Here is a 24,449-nt window from a genome sequence, read left to right on the forward strand (position 1 = left end):
AATGACACTTAGACATGTGAAATATACATAAAAAATATATCTTAAATTTAATAAAGATGGCATATAAATATACAAAAAACATATATATAAAAAATACATCATGAATTAAAATGGCACTTGACATAAAATATATTTGAAATATACATTAAAAATACATCTTAAAATAAGATGGCACTTCACAACTAAATATACAAAAATTATATATATAAAAATACATTTTTAATTAAAGTGATACTTGATATACAAAGTATAAAAGACATATAAATCAATACATCTTAAATTTAGATGGCATTCACATATGCATCAAATTTTAAAACATGGAGTGAAGAAGATGAATGTTGGCCTTAATTTTTGTAATATGTTAATAATGAAAAGAAAAGTGCTCTTTATGAAATAAACAATAAATGATGTTATTCTTTAAAATAATAGTTAAAAAAGGATCAAGTTTGTAAAAAACTCAAATTGTTGGATAATCCCCGCTTTTTTAAAGAGACTTTTACCTATATGTACTACATTAGAAATTTATTTATCTTTACTGTTTAGCTGATTAGCTGATGGTGCTACATCGACAGAAGTGGAGCCATTGAACATTTTACTTAAATTTCGAGTTTCACGGAGATGTGCGTCCAGGATTCAATATTCAACAAGTTCGAAAGTGCAATTTTTATAATAATCAGCAAAATGTAGTCTACAATGTTACCACACTATTGGTGGTCATATTCAAATTCTTTTTTCTGCACAACTCTTAAAATAATAATTTTGGAAAAGAAATAATTATGACCAGTTGATTGTAATGATTGATCTAGCTTACTAGTTTTCAACTTGAATTTTCGCCCACTGAAATTCAAGAAATAAATAATTCCTGCAAATTCTTAGCCCGAGAAAATGAACTACCTCATCGTTACTATTGTTTTTTTAATACATGAAACATGCAAAAACAAATTGTACTTATGAAAGATCATCTTTGAAATGTGAGTAATTAATACAAAGTTTCTTTGAAACAAATTGTACAGATACCTAATATTCATTTGACTGTAATGCCCTCTTATGGAAAATATGAATGTGAAACTTACGACTGAACTACTCCTTTTGAGCTAAAGCTGGAGAAACTCCTGGAAACTTGGTACGAAGAGAAGTTAATCATAATTTCTATACCAATTATTTTAACTTGCAGCTATGGTAATCTTCTATACCAATAATAAGCTGAAGTTTGTTACCTATTTATTTGCGTATAATGGTAAAAATTTGAAACTATATCTAGTCCGGTGGTCACATTGAATTTAGTGTTCTGGTGGATTCAATATGCAAATGAACATCACTTGCTCTGTAATTGAATCACCTCGTCAACTTGTGAGGCTAGTTGGGATTGCACTGAAACAAGAGGCTAGTTTTAAACAATATTAAAGCAAAGATATGAAATCTAAACCGGCTAGCAATAAGGAAATACCAGAACAATCTAAGTTAGATTTTTTCAATTACAGAAACCTACAACCCTACAGCCTCTTTAAGAAAGTAAGTTAGTAATCCAGTTAGGAAATAAATGCAATCTAAAAGGCGCCATTCCTATTTAAACATAAGAACACTCGAAAAATCAAACCAATAGCAACAGAAATGGTGAAACTGAATCAGTCACTAATATTCATTGCAATAAAGCAAATTTCAGAAGTACTGAATCAAGCATCAACCAAATTCAGCTTACAAAAACGACCAATACTACTGCAAAAGAACCCTATCACCAACAGGTAATCATACTAATTACACCAAAACAGATACCTAATCAATAGCAAAACAAACCCCATATACCACATATAGTAATCATTCTAGTTCTTTTCTTGACAGCAAGACTTTTGCAGACAAAACAAAAGTCAAAAACCAAATCTCCCAATTAACCTCCAAATCCATACAAAGTCCTTCCCTGTCTCTTGAGAGCATAAACAACATCCATAGCAGTCACAGTCTTTCTACGAGCGTGCTCAGTGTATGTAACAGCATCACGAATCACATTTTCCAAAAAGATCTTCAGCACGCCACGTGTCTCCTCATAGATGAGTCCACTGATACGCTTCACTCCTCCTCTACGAGCCAAACGCCTAATTGCTGGTTTCGTGATACCTTGGATGTTATCACGAAGGACTTTACGGTGTCGTTTTGCTCCTCCCTTTCCTAATCCTTTTCCTCCCTTTCCACGTCCAGACATTTTCAATCAACCTTTAATTTCTCTGATTCAAAACAGTAAATATGAACAATTTAGTAACATAATTAACCATATAAACGTAATCCATACAGATTTTCAGATTATTGATGCATATATATATATAGCAAAAAAGTTAAACATGAAAACAAAACCCTGGGTTTGTAAAAATGCTGAAAGCAAAGACAAGTTTCAGCTATTAACTGATAAAAACATTTAAAAGATAAAAATATAAAATTATAAACTGAAATGTGTAATTAAATTATGTAAAGGTGAACCTGAAATTAAAAGTTCCTTAATATGAAAGATTGTGAGAGATAATGATGAGAACGATGAGGAGTTGGGGTAAATTTGGGTTTATTTATAGATGTTGATTATTTGTGATGGGGTTGGCTTCGATCCGCGTGGTTGGGAAAAGAAGCGATCGTTGCCATCCGATCATACAATTTGAACGGTCTAGATGCAGTACAGAAAGAGTGACGAGGATCGCCAGCGTGGCATACATTATTGGTTTTTGTTTTGTTTTTCGGGTTTGAAATTAGGGTGGGAAAGACTCAAATTGGTGAGCATTGAGCGGGACAATTTATTTGACGTGGGTTGGGGGAGGGGGATGAGTTTTGGGCTGGATGGGCTGTTAAGCACTTACACAAATAGCCTATTTTCATTTCATTGTTTTAAGTTCTAACCTCATTTAAATAAATTGTGCAAATATAACTTCTGAACCAGGAGTTGGAGCTCAATTCCTGATAAAATTGTGTCATAACTTTTGAACAAATTATTTACTGTTATGGATTCATTAAATTTTGTGGATGTCCGGTAACCTTCATGATCTATTTCAATATACATTATGTTGTAACATTCACATGTAATTGGACCATGTATATTTGGGTACTTCTAGTTGTACAAATACAGAATAAAAGGAATAAATATCTTCGGACTTCTCTATCAATTGTTATCTTCCTTTTAAAGCTTTCGTTTATTATAATTATAACAATCTTTTATAGCACATTGTCAGCACGAGTCTCTAACCAATTAAAATTAATCGATTCAATGGTTTCTAATCTTTTTCCCTAAAAGAGTTGAGCTAATTTTCTTTCCGATTCAGCTTGCAAAGAAACCAAAAGGTATATGCTACTTGTTGGCTAATCTCTATCCATGGAACCTCTTTGTGGAAGAAGGTTTGAGTTACACTTTACAGCTTTATTATAATTGTTTCTGTGATCTAACATTGGACAATATGATTACCATTTGTCACTATAAAAGTTTGTCATGATCTCCCATATTCAAAAGATGTCATTTTGTTTTTGAGGAGAATCTGCAAAAATAACGTAGAAATTGGCAATGTTTGATTCTCTAACTCAAAGTCATTTTTCCTTTTGACGACTGTTTAGTTGTCCTTGTCAAAATTTTATTTTGCCATCATTTAGATCTTTAACCATTCTCTTGGAGGAATATCATTTTAATAGAGGAACTATATAGTTGGTTACACAACATGACTCAATTCAATAGATTGTTAGTTGCTAATGGTATTGCATGATAAAACGATATGCAATAGGCCTATATTCGTATTAATTAACCAGTGTTGTGCTAGATACATTTAGTGCCTATTGGCTATTAACTCATTTAATTCAGTAACGCATAATATATAATAATGGACCATGCTAGGTTTAAACATGATTTGGCGTTATCTAATATACGAGTTTGGTCAAGGTATATATATATTATGATAACTATCATATTTGTGCACCACTTCATTTGCTTTGCTCACATTAACTATCGGACATGAAATTGTCTTGCGTTATATAGTATATATCGATGCATAACTGTTGGCCAACACTACCCTTATTACTTATAGAATGCAGAATAATCATTTTATATAAGTTCATGTGAACCAGCAAAACTGATTGCATTAGAGTTTTGAACTTCGGAGTGCACATGCTACTAACACAGATATACTATTCTATCCAACTATAGATCTTAAAACCAAGTGCACTAAATGCTTAAACTAGCGTTTGGCCATAAATTCCTAAATTTATTCTGAAAAATCTGATTTTGGTGAAGTTTGGTTTGAAGATGAAAATGTGTTTGGACATCTGTTTTGGGTGAAGTTTGGTTTGGAAAAAAACATGAAACATGACTTATACCCACAAGTTCTAAAAACTATCACAAATACCCAACAGTACCATTATCAATAACATTAATTATATTATCGCAAACCATAGTCCTGAACATAAATAAATTTGATACAAAATTATCATTTTTATAATGAACTACATGATACATTATCGGATGACCGAGAAGACGAAGCAACATCGTTATAAAATAATAAATGATGGGCTCTTTTATAAAATACAAAAGTTTGGGGTAATTTTTAAAAAATATAATAGTGATATTTTTGAGCTGGTTTTGGGATTTGGGATTTGGGATTTGGCCAAAATATAGGCAAAATCTATGGCTAAACATGTGTTTGTCAAATAAAACTCAAATTTATTTTGACAAAATCTATGGCCAAACGGGTCACTAAGTGTTTTGATCCCCAGTCTCATTTCATCACATTTTTATAATAATTTTATTATTGAAGCATTTGGTATATTAAAGTCAAGGCAAGTCACATCATTACATCATTTGTTTGATTTGTAAGTGACAATAATGACTGGATCACACGCTCATGCTTACAAGATTTTTACATCGTAAGTAAATATTACTCAACCATGTTTATAATTATTTCTCGTTTGAAATTATGTGATCAAATAATCACTTATAACATATTAGAGAAATATTTTCCATGTTACATGCCTCAAAGTTTTTTCTCAAGTAGTAATATTTCAAAAGAAATTTTCAAACATCGGATTCGAGTCCTGGTGCACCATGATGATAAGATGTTGGATTTGAGTCCCAACGTATTATGGCTTAACATGCTTTTATGAGGGTAAGACATTGGGATTTGAGTCTGAATGCACCACACTAATAATATAACGATGATTGAGATAAAATAATATGCTTTTAATAAAAAATTATGAAACCCATCCCACTGGATCTGATTCATTCCCTGAAGCCAATGTGGTATTCATAGATCAAAAGTTTGAAAGGAGACTAAATACTAATTCTTTGGGCCGTATGAATATACATGAGCATGGCATGAGATCATCATGGTTGTATTTATAATTAGGAGAATATTAAAGGTTCTCAAAATAATTCTTCAAAATGTGAAGGTAATATTTGTCATTGATGTGGTATGAATGGGCATTGGACATGTAAATAACGTACGCCTGAATATTTTATCAAGTTTTATCAATCCTCCATCAAAAGAAAGAAAATCAAAGTAGAAGCATAATTGACCTTCCAAATTAATGTTGAGGCAGGCCGTATAAACAAATATGATAAAAGTTGAGGCAAAATGAGAAACTTATATGAGAAGTCATGAGACATGTCTAGATTGTGACCATATAAAATAAACTTATGAACACGAACACGCTCATGATTGTTAAAATCTCACAACTATCTCTAAAGAAGTTTGAAAGAAATAAAAAGTATGAATATTACTATGTGGCCGCATGAATGTGTCATTGATCACGTATATATTTTACATCAAAAATATGTTGCCAGGTCTTTTGAAAAGTTATTAAAGGATAAAAGTAAAGCAAGAAGCAAATTTTGGTTGTAATGATTTTAACCATGACAATAATGATATTAATTTCTCTTTGAAGAAGATGTTCGTCATATGGATGGTAACAAATATGAATATAAAAAGTTATCCGTTTTTCATGCGGCTTGTACTACACATGTACTGGTATAGTCGAATCACAAGTTATAGTTGTTATTTGACATGATCGGTTGGGCCATCCCGATTATAATATGCTGCGCAAAATAATTGAGAATTCATATAGTCATTCATTGAAGAACCAGAAGATTCTTCGAACTAAAGAATTATCTTGTGCTGCATGTTCTCAAGGCAAACATATTATTAGACCATTAGCAATTAAAGTTGGGGTTGAATCCCCTATATTTTTAAAACATATACAAAGTGATATATGTGGGCCCATACACCCTCCCTATGGACCATAAAGATACTATATAATTTTGATATATGCATCTATAAGATGGTCATATGTATACTTGTTATCAACTTGGAATTTGGCATTCGCGAGGTTGTTGGCCGTATTAATGCAATTAAAAGCACGATTTTCAGACTATGCAAGTAAGACGACTTGTCTTAACAATGATGGTGAATTTACATCCCATGCCTTTAATAATTATTGTATATCAAATGAGATTTTATTAAACACCTGATTGCATATGTTCATACTCAAAATGGTCTAGCAGAATCATTAATCAAACGCCTCCAATTAATTTCTAAACTAATGCATATGAGAATAAAAATTCCATCTCGGTATGTGGTTGTCACGATCCGAAATTTTTACCTTCGGGACCGTGATGGCGCCTAACATTTCACTTGCTAGGCAAGCCAACATTAGAATAATCTTATCTATTTTTAAACAAATTGAATTAAACGAAAGTCAATTACTGAAATAAAGTGCGGAAGACCATAACTACCGAATCATCAAAATACATCCCCGAATCTGGTGTCACAAGTGCACGAGCTACTAGAATAATACAAATAAAGGTTTGAATAAAATTTAAGTTGTTTGAAAGATAATACACAGCTAAGGCAAGATAAAAGGGGACTTCAGAACTGCGGACGTTGTGCAGTTATACCTCAAGTCTCCTCTGGATAGCTGAATCCGAGCAAGTTTATGGTACGCCGTTGGGACCAACTCCAAAATCTGCACAAGAAGTGCATAGTGTAGTATGAGTACAACCGACCCCATGTACTCCGTAAGTGTCGAGCCTAACCTCGATGAAGTAGTGACGAGGCTATAACAAGACACGTACATAAACAACATGTTCAAGCATATACACATACGAAGCAACAATAACACAATAATTAACAATTATAAATCTGAGAGGGAACATGCGAAGGGGGATGATATAATAATTTTAGCAGGAGAAGTGTCACGTAGCAGCCAATTTATTCATCAACAATAAAATGAGCAACTGATAATATGAAAATGGCACGGCACCACCCTTCGTGCTTTTACTCTCATTCTTCCCATAAATTGATAAATAAATAATAATAATTGGCACGACATCACCCTTCGTGCTTTAACTCTCTTTTGACACGGCATCACCCTTCATGCTTTAACTCTCTTTGAAAATGGTACGGCATCACCCTTCGTGCTTTTATACTCTTTCTCACCATGACAAGGATAATATAAATAATATAAATAGCACGTCATCACCCTTCCTGCTTTTACACTCTTCCTTACCATGAAAATAATAACATAAATTCGGAAGAGTATTTAAATGCGAGAACATATACTTATCAATCAATTCAATACCAGAATACCGACCTCTCCTTCCAAAATATTCAACAATAATTAAACTAACAATAATCTCATGAAAAATGATCAAATAAATAATAATAACTTAAACAGGAATATCTTAATTAAATAGGCAATTATTCATAATAAACAAATTCCACCCGCATGCTTTGACTCAACCACAACGCATAAGTACTCTTCACCTCGCATATACATTGTACCCGCATATTAAATCACGTAGCAAATAGACAAATAAGTCATACTCCCTCAAGTTAAGGTTAACCACGACACTTACCTCGATTTGCAACTAACTCAAAATTTCAATCAACTTTTGCCTCGCGAATTGGTATCTGAATGCCTCGAATCGAGTCACAAACAATTCAATATACTCAACACGAATTATAGAAATCAATTCTATATGAAAATACTAAATTTTCCAATTAAAATCCGAAATTTAACTCAAAAATCGTCCGTGGGGCCCACATTTCGGAACCCAACAAAAGTTACAAAATATGAACGCTCATTTAACCACGAGTCCAACCATACAAATTTTATCAAATTCCAACATCAACTCGACCTTCAAATCCCCAAATCTTATTTTCAAATCCCTAGGCCCAAATCCTCGAATTTTACCTCAAAACATGTAATCTAGTCGGAATAATCGATGATAATTCAATATTACTGACTAACAATGATCAAAAATGACTTACCTCAAATTTTTCCGTGAATTCTTGCTCAAAAATCGCCCCACCCCGTACTTGAAATGTCCAAAAAAGAGAAAAATCTCGGAACCCCTCTGTTTTTAACACTGACAGTATTTTCGCATCTGTGATGCACTTGGCCGCATATGCGGTCTCGCATATGCGAGGGTGGAGGCCGATTCTGCGGTTGGCTCGCTTCTGCGGACTCGCTTATGCGAAGAGGCGTCCGCTTTTGCGGTCCAAGTCCCCCTTAGCCCAGGCCGCATCTGCGACCATTGCGTCACTTCTGCGACGCGCCTTCCGCTTCTGCGAGGCCTGGCTCGCTTCTGCGAGCTCGCACATGCGGTCAAAAATCTACAGGTGTGATTACACCAGAAGGCAAAAATTTCAGATTTTCCTTAAGTCCAAATTTTGATCCGTTAACCATCCGGAATCCACCCGAGGCCCCCGAGACCTCAACAAAATACACCAACAAGTCCTAAAATATCATACAAACTTAGTCGAAACCTCAAATCACACCAAATAACGCTAAAATTACGAATCATACCCCAAGCTTAAGGAACTTAAGAATTTTCAACTTCTATATTCGATGCCGAAACCTATCAAATCAAGTCCGATTGACCTCAAATTTTGCACACAAGTCATAAATGACATAACGGACCTATGAAAAATTTCAGAATTGTATTTCGACCCCGATATTAATAAAAGTCAATTTGTGGTCAAACTTTGAAATCTTTAAGCCTTTAAGCTTCTAGTTTTCGTCAAATGGCGATAATTCAAGTTAGGGACTTCCGAATTTGATTCGGTCATACGCGCAAGTCCCAAATCACTATACGGACCCACCGGGACCGTCAGAATACTGATCCGGATCTGTTTGCTAAAAATATTGATCGAAGTCAACTCAGTTGAGTTTTAAAGCACAAATTCATATTTTTATCAATTTTTCACATAAAAAGCTTCCCCGAAAAATTATACGGACTGCGCACGCAAGTCGAAGAAAGCTGAGTGGTGCTGTTTGATGTCTCAAAATATATAAATAAATATTAAATTTAAAGATGACATTTCAAGTCATCACAGTGGTCATGTTATTTTGCATGCAACAACTTTTGTGTGGATCAGGCCACAAGTTATCATAAAGTTTCCCCATTACAATTGGATTATGATTATGAGCCAAATTTTTCTCATCTTAGAATATTTGAACGTGTGATATATATTATAATTACCCCACCACAACACACAAGATGGTTCCTCGAAGAATATTGAAATATATATTGGTATATCCAACATTAGAGGGAGAAAATAAGTAGTTGGAATAAGAGAGAGATTGAAATGCATTGTCTCCGAGATATCAAGTAAAGTTTTCATCAGAGGGAGAAATACGCATTGTTCTCTTTTTTCCTTATCCAAGGTTTTATCCCAATTGAATTTTTCTGGTAAGATTTTTAACGAGTCAGCTCAATACGTATTACAATATGTGTGTACTCCTTTTTCTTCACTAGATTTTTTTTCATCGAATTTTTTCATAGTAAGGTTTTAACGAGACACATTATCTTTTAAGTAGACATCCAACACGAAATGTTATAAATTCAGTGAATGTGGATGTCCCTTCCGTAACTTCTTTGATAATTCATGTACCAAATGAATGAACCCATTAATTGTTGTAATTTAAAGAGACCTTTGTAACTATAAATAGAGTAGTTTTGGCTCATGGATTATATACTTCAAATAAGAATAAAAGTTTTCTCCTCCTTTCTACATCTTTTATCTATTTTGTCTTCTTCTCTTTTTGGTGCTTTAGTTTATAATTATAATATTTATTTTATAACGCGGAATGAATCTTTATTTATATCAAGTGATCTCACAGCCATCAGGGTACTCAATGGATGTGCTTTATCCATATAAACATGTTTTAAGATTTTTTTGGTGAATGTTGATTGATGGACAAAAAATTTATCTTTCATATGCTCAATTTGTAGACCAAGATAAAATATTGTCTTTTCGAGATCTTTCATTTCAAATTATTTATTCAAACAATCTGCTGCTTTGGGAAGCTCCCAGGAGTTCCAAAGATATTTAGATCATCAACATACACAACGATTATAACAAATTCAAATTCATACATTTTTATAAAGACACAAGAATAAATTGAATCATTCTTATACCCTTCTTTCAACAAGTACTCACTCAGGCGATTATACCACATTCGCCCTGATTGTTTCAATCCATATAAGAATTTTTGAAACTTTATAAAAATGCAATTTTAGAGATATTAAATGATGAGCTATTGAACTCATGATGCTTCGTGCATCGGGCTACATGTTGCTTTTGTGGGAAATATGAATCTTAATTATTGAAAGAATATGTATTTGGATTGTGGGAGTTTATACTTGCTTTGGTATAATATGTGAAGGTAGTGTTAAGTTACCTTTGGTCTACCGGAAATAATCTCTCTACCTTCTTAAAGGTAGATGTAATGTCTGCGTACACATTACTCTCCCCAGACCCTACTTATGGAATACACTGGGCTTCTTGTTATTGTTGTTGTTGTAGTGTTAAGTTACCTTTGCTCGTCTGCTTTTTATATCAAAATGTTTGGAGAGGACTAGTATGTTGTCAATTTATTAGGGTTTGATTGGAATTGCAAGTTGGGAACCTAAATCTTTTATATCTCAGCTTAACTATAGTAATATAAATGATAAAAACTATGAACAAGAAAATAATTTCGTTTCCAAGTAAAACCACATTGAATGAACTATTTGCTGAAGAAAAAGTGATTTTAGTATAGAAGTCTTTTACCTTGATTTGACTTGTGGTTCTGCCTTTGGTTAGTTTTCCTTTGACCTTATTTTTTATGTTAGCTCCTCGCTGATTCTTTCCTCAGATTATATGGTATTGGTAGTTGCTGACCTTTAATTTCCCATGTATAACCTGTTTTCTCATGGATTTCAGATTCAACAGTGTTGGTGCAGGACCATATGGCTAGTGTTGCTGAGTTGTCTAGTTTTCAGGAAACTGAGACGGCTCTTTCAAACAGCCTGCTGCTGCTGGTTTCAGTTTTCAGCCCGAAGAATGTGTAACTATAGAAGCTGATCTGCAGAAATCTCAGGTCTGAAGAACTCAGGATGCCAACTTCTCTAGGTGCTGCTGATAAAAGGAAAATGATGTGATGACAATGAGAAAATGATAAACAAAGACATGTTAGATATATATATATATATATATATATATATATATATATATATATATATATATATATATATATATATATATCTTCCAAGACCAAAAAATGCATGGTTTTCACTTCTATTTTGGGATGATTAAAATGTTTGACGCCATTCTAGTAATTCTATAAAACTTACACAAATATCAAAAGTTCAAATTTATTTAACTAATTAAACGTTGATGTTATATCTTTCATGAAAGTAATTTTTCAATTTTTTTTCCTCCACAATCTGTATAATGTTCAAGTCCAACTAATACTTTGAACTCCATGCCTATATTTCCCTTCAAGTATTTAGCGTTGTTTCTCAGCAGCATTCATCCTCAATTTTGCCCTTTTTTGCTGCACCTGCACATGACAAACATGTCTTAAGTCTTCCTTCTTATATATTGCAAGGGCCAGGGAGCAAGATTTTAATTTGATGGGTAGCAGATTTTAGTCGACTTTCTATATTTGAGTGGAGATGATACCTTATCTTTCATTGTCTTAGCTGTGCTACTTATTTCTTGCATAATATCCTTTGAACTCTTTTGCCTGTCATTTCGATTCTTCTGTTAATTTGACTGGTTCATAGCACTGAATATCGATCGTTTGGCTTATCTAATAGGTGCACTCAAATATTGATGGCTCACTAAATATTATGTTTATCAGCATGATCATCAAAATCTGCCCATGGCTTGTAGTAGGACTGGAGCAAAAAAGCTACTAATTTGTTTTATCAATTGCATCTCTTTCTTTTCTTTTTCCTTTGGCTTTTCTGTTTTTAATTGTTCAATCAATTTGTTTTATACTTCTATTCACAGTTCCGCCCATCATCTTTGTTTAATTATTACTCCATCTTTTCTTTTCTTGATGGGTTTGTAGTTCTCGGATGATCTAACTCTCTAGAGTCAAATTAGGGGGAAAAATAAAGGAAAATTAAGGAGCTTGAACTTTTGAAAATTATGGCCAGAAATACAGCATGTTCTAATCCTGCCGGAAACAATTTTTTAATAACTCATTTGAAAGTTGTGATAAATAATTCTAAAGCAAGAAAATAATCCTCTTAAGATGGTTGACGAAAGTTATAATTATAACATGGCACAATGGCCTAAATGGCACCTATACTTATGCCACTTTGTCATGTCGGTCCCCAAACTTAACAATTTGCCAATTAAATACTTACAGTCCTTCAAACCGTGTATAATAAACGTTTATGGCAGGAGTCTGCCAGCGCGTGTAATACAATCTCCTACACGTAGGACGCCACGTCAAGAATTAAACCACGTAGGCTCCAAGTCATTTATTATGGCCAAATAAAACGGAAAATGATTATTAATCCCCCCCTCCCCCCCCCCCCCCCAAAAAAAACCCAACTTTCCCCCTCATTTTACACTTACCCGCTTAGTTAGGGATTAGAAAGTATCGAACCACTTTTGTCTCTCCTCTCTTCTTCGTCATCGTTGCCGGAATTTTCATCATCGAAGTTGTTATCGAAATTTGTGGGGTAAGTTTCTTCATCTGTTCTTCATCTTTTGTCTTTATTGATCTTCATTTTCCTCAATATATGGGGAATTTACTCTGTTTAGGGTTTTTAGGGGAAGGATGGGTTAGATCGTAATTGTTGTTTAATTTTTCTCAATATATGGGGCTTTTGCTCTGTTTCGTTATATTTTGAAGTGAAAACCCATTTTAATGTAGTGTCATGCATGTAATGGCATATTTGGTTATTCTGTTTAGTTTTTGGGTTTATTTTGTCAAATCAGAATTTCATCTTAGATTTATGCATTTTTTGTGAAATTTGTTGGGTCTCGTTCTTGTTAGTGGTCCACCAGAGTATTTTTGAATATTATAGGGTATTGTGGGAGACGAAAACGGAATCTTGGAAGCTTTTTTACTTAAAAAATCTGTCTTTTTTGTTGGTTTGTTTATGGAGTTGTGTAAAGGTGCAACTTTTGATAACAAATAGTCATTGATAACACTATTCTTTTTGTTACTTTGCAGGTATGAGAAGAAAATGGCTTCAAGCCTAGTTAACCTATAAATCCACCACAGTGGTAATTTTGTATCGGACCCTCAGCTAAGGTATGCAAATGGACTAACTTGTCCTCAATTAGCTACGGTTGATGTTGATGAGCTGCATATTATGTTGTTTCACAAGTTTGCTAGGGACTTAGGATTTTTAGAAGTTGATTTGTTTGGATGCAAAGTTAACAAAAGGGGTGGCTATTATATTTTAAAAACAAATGCTGATGTGTTAAAGTTTCTTAATACATTGAAAGGTGGTGACTTTGTTGATGTTTGTATTGTCCATAAAATTAGTAATCCTATTCTTGTTGAGGACATAACTGAACTAGAACCCACTCTACAAACACATGGGCATGACAGTGGGTTAAATGCTAGGGCTGATGTGTCCCCTCCCAACAATGATATAAATAGGACTGAAAATGACAAAGATAAGGGTAAGGGGGCAAATATAAATGGAGAGATAGAAGAATCAGATGAAGGTGAAGGTAATAATTTCTCATCCTATCACCTTCAAACATCAGAATCTGATTTTGATGAAGACTTTGATGATTCTGAAGAGTCTGACTCACTGTTTGATATAGATGAGAACATTGAAGAGTGTAGTGATTTGGAAGATGACTCAGCTGAAATTAGACAGTCTAAAATCAACAAAAAGAAGGATGTCCAAGTAAATGTAGATGAGATATCATCTGGTCCAGTTGGTATAGATTCTGATTTTGAAGATATGCATAAGAACAAAATGGGAAAATATGAAGGAAAACTAGGAGGAGATGACCAGTATTTTGATAGCTCAGATCCAGGTAGTGAGTGTAGTAATGATGAAAGAGAACTTGTTAGCCCTGATGAAGTAAGGGATGCACTAGCTAGGAATCCAAGTAAGAAGGTCTACTTTGACACAAGTTGCAAAAAAATATTATTTGAACTGTATATGATATTTGAGAATGCTGTACAGTTTAGGGAGGCATTGCAGACCTATTCTATTTAAAAAGGTGTGAACCTTAAGTTGAAACCTAATGAGAGAGAAAGGGTTAGAGCAAACTGCACAAAGAAAGGTTGTCCATGGCATATTCTTAGCGGCATAGAAGGTAGCACCAGGAATTTTAGGGTGATTACATACTACCATGTCCACAAATGTTATAAGAAGACAAGGAACAAGATGTGTAACCCACCATGGATTGCAAAAAACTTCAAATACAGAATAATCAGTGAGCCTCAAATTAAGCTTCATCAAATTCAAGCCTTAATTAGGAAAGCGTATGGTCTGTATGTGAGTAAAACTTCATGCAGAAGAGCAAAAATGATAGTTATGAAGGAGAATATAGGTGATTACAAGAAAGAATTTGCTAGGCTTCATGATTATGCTGAAATGCTAAAGTCTACTAATCCTGGCACTACTGTAGTGATAAGGACATCTAAGAATATAGAACCTGGCAAGGAGGTGTTTATGGGCATTTATATCTGTCTTGAAGCATGAAAAACTGGATGGTTAGAAGGGTGCAAAAACATAATTGGCTTTGATGGTGCATTTCTAAAGGGAACATGTAAAGGCGAACTGCTTTCCTGCATTTCTAAGGATGGAAATAATCAAATGTACCCTGTGGCTTGGGCAGTAGTTGAAAATGAATCAAAGGATACATGGTCTTGGTTTATCAGATGTCTCAAGCATGATATGAACTTGACAGAAACTGAAGGAGAAGGGCTGACAGTCATGTCTGATATGCAGAAGGTATGGTTTCTAACACTTTGTCTTTAAAGTGTAATTGTTTTCATTTATGTTTAAGTTATAACAATATAATATTGTTGATTGTAGGATCTTCATCTAGCAATAACTCAGTTATTGCCAAATGATGAGATGAGGTGGTGTGCTAGATATATCTGGGCTAATTGGAAGCAAACTTGGCATGGTGAGGAAAGATGAAAAAAATTCCGGCAGTGTGCAGGAGCTAACATTTGAAGTTTACTTTAGCAAGAAGTTGGATGAAATGGACCAGCTGGGGGGAGATATTGTTCAAGACTTACTGAAATACAACAAGGAGACATGGTGTAGGGCATACTTCAAAGAACATAGCAAGTGTGATGTAATGGAGAACAACATGTGTGAGATATTCAATAGTTGGATATTGACAGCTAGGCACAAATCTATCATTACTATGTTAGAAGAAATTAGAATCAAGTGTATGGAGAGGATGAATAGCATGAGAGAGTTTTCTGGAAAATGGGTAGGTGATATATCACCCATGGCTATGGAAATACTTGGAGAGAATGCTTAAAGGGCGGCAAAATGTGAAGTCAAATTAATGGTGAAACAGGGTATGAGATCCAGGATGAGCCATATAAACATGTTGTTGACTTTAGGAGGCGTTCCTGTACTTGTAGATCATGGCAACTCAAGGAATTCCATGTGCACATGCAATTACAGCAATGCATTATAAGAACTATGAGGTTGAGCCATATGTTGACCATTGGTATAGGAAGGACACCTACCTTAAGGCATACAACAGATTCGTTCAACCTTTAACTAGTATGAATTTGTGGCCAAAAAGCACACTACCAGCTATTGAGCCACCTGTTATAACTGCAATGCCAAGTGTAAGCACGTAATTTTTGACACACACGAGTTTTAAGAGTTATTTTTAGTATTCGCAGTATTTTTAGTATCTATTTGATTTTACAGAATTTTAGTATATTTTCATCTTCAATTTTAATTTTAAACATAAAATCGAAAATAAAAAAAAAATAGTTTCATATTATGATATAGTTTTACTTTAATTAGTTGGAATTAATTTTAATTTATTTAAAGGGAAGAAGTTTTAGTTGGTTAATTTATGAATTTTTAGAAGTGAAGAGTCCAAAATTTTGGCCCAATTTTGGATTTGTCTCCTAAGCCCAAAATCTATTAGCCCAATATACCCATCAGATCTTCAAAAGGGAAAATGACCCTAATTTTCAAGGGATGGGATTCTCTCATTTTGTGGAGACAAGAGAAGCAGCGGCTGCTATTCTTCTCAAGAATCAACCAAACTCACCAAAAAAAAAAATTCCATTAATCTCACACAAAAAAGCTGATAGCCACCCCACCCTTTCTTCGTCACCGGCGACCCCTCTCAATTTTCTCCAGCTTTTGTTCTCGATTTTTACCTCCTCTTTCCCCAAGCCAAAAATGCACAAAACCTCCATTAACACCCACCTCCAATTTTAGCCATTAAACACCCAAAAGCCAGCAATCAAATATCACCTTAACACCTCCAATTTCAGCTATTAAACACCCAAAAACACAGTTGCCTAGTTTCACCCAAAAGATCAGCAAATATGGGTTCCCTTAGCTGAAGAAAAAAGGGTTCGAGAGGCGAGTTCGAGTTCGCCGGAGAATTTTCCGTTCGAGTTGCCGAATTAAAGTCTCCAGTTAGTCACCAAGTTCGTGGTCGTCTTCTTTTGTGTAATAGCTTGAAAATTCATGTTGGTAATATATGAAGAAAGTCTAAAGGTCTAATCTTTATCTCATCTTTTACTTCTTTATGTTGATACATAAATTTTATGTCTTGGCATAATCCTTGGATGAAAGTTCTGCTCCATTTATGAACAAATGCATGAAATTGCTCCCTCTGTGTTATCATCTTTGTTTGAAATTGGTTGTTGCTCCTTTTAGATTAACCTTAGTTATGGGTTATTAGCTTCAAGTTAGATTTGTGTGCTTGCCTTGACGGTGTCTCATTGTTTAGATTCACTTTTTGTTATTTGATGAGTCTTCTTCTTCTTGAGTTGGTTTGATGAAATCTGAGGATGAAGTATGAAGTTAATTTTCTTTTTCCTTTCATATATTGAAGATTTAAGTTTCAAATAGTCTGTAAGGTAGACCATGAAGGGATATTTGGATAAATTCATTAAAACATTTGAGAAAAGTTTTAAATTATTTTTGTCGTGTCTATATGTTTAGGTCCTAGGAGTGCGATTTTGGCCCATTTCATTTTCTTTAAGCTGATTTATCTTTATTTAATGAATATTTCTCATAACTTAGATGTATCATTGGCCTTTTCATGTAAACTAAACACTACCCTCTTTCTACAATAATATCCATAAGTCATGGCCTCACAATAATCTCAAAGTAGGAAAAATAATCCATGAATACATTAGAGTGCTTTAAGCGCGCTCCTAATTAATCAAATCATCATGATTATGTATACGTTCGCGTGACATAATTACGATTCCCAAAATTAAAATCAAGGTATGCGTCCACGCAACTTTGGGCGAAACAATCTTTAATAATTAATAAAGCACGATTAATTATGTACACGTATGCGTGACATGATTTTAGCGCCCCAAATAAAACGGATTCATGCACATGTGATATGTTTCAAAGATAAATCCATAATTCAATAATTAAAAGCGGTAAAAAGTAAATGTACATAGGTCCTAAAATAAGTAATTAAATAAATAAATTAAACCAGGTATGATTAAAGCGACCGTGCTAAAACCACGGAATCCGAGAATGCCTAATAACTTCTCCTGGGTTAACAGAATTTCTTATCCGATTTTTTGATTTTCGCAGACTTTAAACGAGTCAAATTTTTTCGACTTGGGATATAAAATAAACCGGTGACTTGGGACACCATAAATATTAAAAGTGGCGACTCTGAAATTAAATAAATAATTCCATTTCGAATAATGCCACTTAAATTAAAAAAACTCCCCTATCCCTCGGAAAAAAGGAGATGTGACAGCTCTGGCGACTCTGCTGGGGATAAGAACCCAAAACTTCTGGTTCAGGGTTCAGAATTCGAGTTTGTAATGTGATCTACACTTGGCTTTATTGATTGTATGATATTACTGTGTTTGTGGGCCTAATGTGCTAATTGCCGCTCATTTACCGCTTTGATATTATTTGAACTGTATTAAACTGTCTTCTTACGCTTCCATTCTGAGTCTTCTAAAAATATGGTGCACACGTACGCGTGGCCCACTTTTCTGTTAGAGGTCATACCAAATAGAACGAGGCTGGATCAACAACTAGTCCGGGTAAACTTTTGTGCTCCTGGTACATTGCCCCTACCTCGGCTCAAGTTGTCCGCTTGGATAAGCCATGTCTAGAACACATCCCGGGATTTTAAACTTAGAATAACATAGCCTCATGCCGGATCCCTAGTAGGAACGTTTATTTGCATCACGTGCATTTGACTTTGGGGACTCAACACAGGGGTTGGGTCTGTCTAGGACAAGTGTACCCGAAATAAAAAACCATCATGATGCATCCTACGTGCTATTTGTGTATTTATTTATTTTGACTTGCATGTTGATCAGCTAGGGAAAGAAAATCAAGAGAAAAACCAAGAGTGAGGTAAGAGAGAGAAATTTGCTCGGTTATGAAAAACTCCGGTATTTGAAAAAATCTTGAAACTTTGCCGAAATTTTGAAAAAAAATTGAAAACAAAATCATTTCAAAATGAGTCACTATCTTCAAAAAGCATGTTTCCTCTGTTCTGTCAAAACTGGCAGAACTACGCGGTTCTGATTCTCACCGGGTGTGAGATACGTAGGCAAACCTCATTGGTTCCGACCCACAACTTTTTAAAAATCCAAAAATATTTTCCTTAACTTCCTTCCTTGGAAAGTCTTTCTTTTAGACCCCAATTTTTAAAAAAATACAAAAATATTTTCTTTTTAATTTCTTCTCAAAATCTAAAAATATTTTCATTCTTCTTTCGAAAATTAAAAAGAAAATTCAAGATTCAAAAATATTTTCTTTTTTCTTTAGAAGTATTTCTTTCATAAATTCAAAATAAAAGTTCAAAAATCCAAAAAATTTTCTTTCTTCTTTAGAAGTTTTTCTTTCGAAATTCCAGAAAAAAAAAAGTCGATTTTTTTTAAAAAAAAAATATTTTCTTTCTTCTTTAGTAGTCTTTCTTTCATAAATTAAAAACAAAATTCAAAATCCAAATAAAGAGTTAGTTTATTTACGTTATTCTTGATCTTCCCGAACTACGCGGGTCTGATTCTCACCTGATGTGAGATACGTAGGCAAACCTCATCGGTTCTGGCCCCTAATTTTCAAAACTCCAAAAATATTTTCTTTTAATTCCTTCTTTATAAGTCTTTCCTTAGAAAATTCCAAATACAAAAAAAAAAATTAAAACCAAAAATATTTTCTTCCTTTATAGAAGTCTTTCATTAAAAAAAAAAAATCAACCAAAATTCAAAAGTATATTTTTTTTCCTTCATTTTTGGAAGTCTTTCTCCCAAAAATCCAAAAAATAAAAAAAATAAAATCAAAAGCCAAAAAATATTTTTCTTTCTTATGTAGAAGTCATTCTTTCAGAAAAAAATTAAAAAATAAAAATCCAAAAATATTTTCTTTCTTTTTTATAAGTCTTTCTTTCGGAATTTAAAAAAAAATCAAAATTCAAAAAAGAGTTAGTTTATTTACTTTATTTCTGATCTTTCCGAACTACGCAAGATCTGATTTATGTTCCCACATGATACGTAGGCAACCCACATCAGGTTCGATCGACTGGTTTGAAAAAAGAAAAAACATAAAAAAAAGAGAGAGAAAAGAAAAAAAAAGAAGAGAAAAAAGAAAGAGAGTGTTTATTCTAACATGCTTGTTGTTTTGAAATAAAAGTTAGTTAAAGGTGGTCAGTTTATTGGTTTGCAATGGCGAGTTATAAAAATAATCCAAGATCCCTCGGAAATAAAAACATCTTCTCAACCAATGGAACAAGCACCACTGTTGTTGATTCGAGGTCACGAAAAGGCAAGTAGGAAAGTTGGCGGTGAAAATCAAAAATTAAGGCAAATTTGGGGTTGACTTTACCAGATTTGAGCAGTAGGACATGGCCTGCTCGGGATGATTTGATGATGGGGAGACGTGAGTATTCTTCCAAGTCCTTTAGTAAATTAGTTGCTTTGAAATTTCTCACGTCGTCAGTCCTGAGATCCGACAGCCAATATTGGAAATATTTTGATCAAAAAGCCAAAATTTGAGTGCTGAATCAGAAGAAATATAAGGGTTGAATGCCGTAGTAGTGCTGATGTGCAAATTTGTGGCTAAGATATCGTTTAGTAACTGAAAAGTCACTCCTCTTTTATCCTTGGTAGCTTATTTTGTCGTCTTTTCTTCTTCTTTTTGTGTTATCAGACCCTGCTATTCTTTATTCAATAAAAAATAGTCAGTCATTTTGTGTCCATTTTGTGCATAGTTCTTCACGCTAGTTCTAGTGACATGACATGCATGCGGAAATTTTGGCCAGATCTTAAAAAACTGATTCAGTCTTGAATTGGATAAGTGAGAAAGAGACACTTTTGAAGATGAATAAAGACATGAAACATTTAAAAAATAAGCACGAGCCAAGTTTACATGGAACCAAAGCAGTCATGCTCATGAAAGTTAAGGATCTCTGCCTTTTGAATCATTTGAGAAGATTGGGCTTAAGGATGATCGGACGGGTTGGAGTCTGTTTAGCACTAAGAGATAGAAAGTATTTTTTAAAAGAAGGTGTATTCCAGACAACTTGAAATGGATCAGTTAGTGGCAAAATGCATCTTCTACCTCAAGACAAAATCCAAGAAAAAGTCACCCAAATTGACAAGGGTCATTCAATGCGAGGAAAGTATTGCTCATACAACTTTACACTGAAAAAGACCCACAAAGCAACATGTCCATCAATGTCGTGATTCTGAAAGGCTAACATGATTGGCATTCTCGTGGCTAGGAGGCCCTTTTTCTGCTACCCAAATACTTTATACCCCTTATTACCCCTTTTGAGCATGTGTTATTTTCTTTGACCACCCTCTTTTAGAATCAAGTTTAGAGTCAAAAATCAAAAAAATAAAATGAAAAAATAAAAAATTCATACCCTAAGAGTACAAAATTTTATACCTTAAGAGTACAAACTGGGGCAACTCTTAGAAAGTTCAAGTGAAAAAAAAAAAGAACAGTTAAAGGTCCATGCCCCCAATAAAATAAAGGTTACGACAACTTGTTTGAAAAGAGAAGGAAAAAAAAGAGAGAAAAGAAAAAGAAAAAGAAAAAAAGAAAAAAAAAGAAAGATAAAAAAAAAGTTAGGTCAGATATTTGAACTACGTTTGACCTGATTCTTTAAAGAAAAAAAGGATACGTAGGCAGCCTTACATGGTTCGGTCCAACCAAATAAGAGTCGAAAATAAGAAAAAAAAATCCAAAAATCCCCAGTATCTGAAACTGGGGCAAAAATTTTATTTTACTTTTGAAAGAGTTGATTCCAAGAGTTGTAAGTCTACAATCCCTCATTTTGAGTCTACTTTGAGCTTTCATGTCGTCCTTTATTTCCAACCCTATCCAAATACCTTCCAAATAAAGATCTCCCGATATGCCTTCAAGAATGCCAAGAGAAGCATGCAATGAGCAACGACTGTCATGCGACATAGAACACTGTCAAGTTGCTCACACAAGAAAGCAAAAGGAAGATAAAGAAGAAAAATGAGAGAGTCTTATTGGTGAAGACCCTCACGGGCACCGTAAGGCGATGGCGAGCTGAGGAAAAATTTAAAATGAGAGTCTTATTGGTGAAAATCCCCGCGGGCACTGTAAGGCGATGGTGGTGAGTTGAGAGATAAATAAATGAGAGATGCTTGTTGGTGAAAACCCTTCGAGGCACTATAAGTCGAATGAGGTTCGTGACCTCATGGAGAAATTGGATCATTGAAAGCCCGATTTTTGAAATATGAAGACATTACATAAACTAAAAGTGTGATTGGTTGGACGGATTCAGGCCGCTTAATCCAAAATGCATGTCATGATCAGTGGAGCTAGCCTTCAAATCATATTAGTTTCTACTTTATTCTTTTTCCTGGGTCAAAAAAAAAAAATCTTGTTAGATACCATCTCTTCTCGTTCTTCTCCTTACTTTTGTTCCTCTTGTTTTGTTTGAGTCCCTTTTGAGTCTATTTTTATCGAAACAAGTGAGAAATGACTTCAAAATCTGCTACCAGCTTTTTAATCACACAAAGCAGAGCTTGCAAGCACATCAAAATGGTATAAGACATAGGAGAATAGTGTGTGCACTGAGTTGCTGATAATAGATGTTCTTTGGGATTGATGTGAGATGCAAAGATTTGGTGAATGTTAGAATACGAGTGCAATGCATCGGGTATAAGATATTGGACTTGAATGAATCAGGAATATTTCTTGTGATAAGGGTTGTCCGAAAAAGTGGTTGGACGATAACAAGCACTGTCTTCCAAGTTGAAGTCCAAGTTGATCATGACAATTGCAAGAGAAATCGCCCCCAAAGTCAAAGTCACAAACTAACCACCATGTTTAAAACTCACAAGTTTTCTTTGTCTAAAACAGGGATGAAGGCTATGTTCATATCAAAGCTTGAAAGCTTGAATTTTTCAAGTGTAATGCCCCAGTTCTACTAACGCAAAGGCTATTGAGAAGATCATACCTCCTAGGTATTTTCCCTAGTCGAGAAGCACCATACCTCCTAGGCATATCCCTAGTTGAGAGGAATCTTTGGCTTTTCTTAAGTTTTGGAGTCCCACTTGGAAAATAGGGTTGCATCTTAGTTTTCCCTAAGTTATCAGTTAAGTTTCCTTAAGTTGTTAATCTTTAGCTTTCCTTGAGTTCAGGAGTCCCGCCTGGAGAATAGAGTTAGTTTTAATTTTCTTAAGTTGTTAATTGATAAGTAGGGATTTTGACTGTTTATTTGCTCTCTTTCACTTGCATTTTAGCTCAAAAATACTTAAAGGTATTCCCAAAAACTAATAAAATGTACTTTTGTACAGGAACATTGGCAAACGAGCCAAAGAAGTCAAAATCAAGTCATAAAGGAGTCAAAAGTAGACAAGGACCAAAACAAGGCAAAAGGCCCATAGTGCAGACCGCACAATACTGTGTGCGGCCGCAAAATAAAGAAAGAGCCATGTCAGTTTTTCTTCAGAGTATGCGGACCGCACAAATATTGTGCGGCCGCAGAAGAAGAGATTCAGAGAGCTGGTTTTGGGCAAGCTGAATGAGTGCGGACCGCACCATAATTGTGCGGTCGCAAAATGACAAGTGCGACCGCACTCAATAATATGCGGCCCGCAGAAGTCAAAGATCAGAGATATGGGATTTCAAGTTCAAGAAGAAATGCGGGCCGTACCATTTTTGTGCGGCCGCATAATCAAGAGCGCGACCGCACTCATTTTTATGCGGTCCGCAGAAATCTCACACAACCAAAGCTTAAGATCAAAGAGTGCGGACCGCACTATAATTGTGCGGCTGCAGAAGCAAGAGTGCGGCTGCACTCACAAATGTGCGGTCCGCAGTAGTTGAAGGAGTGCGGTCGCAATCCAGAATTGTGCAGCCGCAAAACTAGAACCTGTCAAGCTAAGTCTCGTTGTGCGGACCGCACACATAATTATGCGACCGTACAACCTCTGCAGGGGTATTTTTATCAGATATTTTTAGCTTATTATAAATAGAACTTTTTGTCATTTTTAGGGTAAGTTTTATCTTGGGAGAGCACCTGAGCCGTTTTCCTTTACTGGTTTGAGTAATATTGTACTAGATTAGCTTCTAAACATTAAATTTTCTTTTCCTAAATAATTATTATGCATTCTATCTTAATTTCTTCTTGTATTTCTTTATTTTTCATGAGTAGCTAAATTTTTAGCTAGGGTTGTGACCCAACCCTAGTGTGGGTACTTAATTGGTATTTGATTTAGGACTTGTTTGTGATTGAGTTAGTGATATTTAGCCTAGTTCTTGCTTGAATTCAAGAATTAATGGTTGCAAATATTGATTCATGCCTAATTGACTTAGTCTCTACTTGAGAAAGAGAGACTAAGTCTAGAAAAACTTGGCTAACAAGAAAATTGGGGTAAACTCAAGAAATTGATAGCCCCAATTAAAGGGTTGAATCTAGAGATAGTAAGACCCGACTTGAGCAGTTACACTTATTTTGTGCAATACCCATTTGGACTTGAGAAAG

General features: G+C 34.5%; 1 protein-coding gene across 1 annotated transcript; it reads right to left on the reverse strand.

Moving 5' to 3' along the window:
* Window positions 1-1,615: 1,615 nt before the first annotated feature.
* On the reverse strand, window positions 1,616-2,586 carry LOC104087621 (histone H4). Its single transcript, XM_033653818.2, has 2 exons — window positions 2,470-2,586; window positions 1,616-2,219 (listed from the first exon to the last, which is right to left on the reverse strand). Exon 2 carries the CDS (start codon window positions 2,195-2,197, stop codon window positions 1,886-1,888), a length of 312 nt encoding a protein of 103 aa, XP_033509709.2. The 5' UTR covers window positions 2,198-2,219; window positions 2,470-2,586; the 3' UTR covers window positions 1,616-1,885.
* Between the last annotated feature and the right edge of the window lie 21,863 nt (window positions 2,587-24,449).

The sequence above is a fragment of the Nicotiana tomentosiformis genome, chromosome 11 (genome assembly GCF_000390325.3).
Source record: "Nicotiana tomentosiformis chromosome 11, ASM39032v3, whole genome shotgun sequence".
Taxonomy (NCBI): Eukaryota; Viridiplantae; Streptophyta; class Magnoliopsida; order Solanales; family Solanaceae; genus Nicotiana; species Nicotiana tomentosiformis.

What these genes read in the sequence shown, in the direction of transcription:
- LOC104087621 (XM_033653818.2), bottom strand. Translation starts at nt 2,197, where the DNA reads ATGTCTGGACGTGGAAAGGGAGGAAAAGGATTAGGAAAGGGAGGAGCA.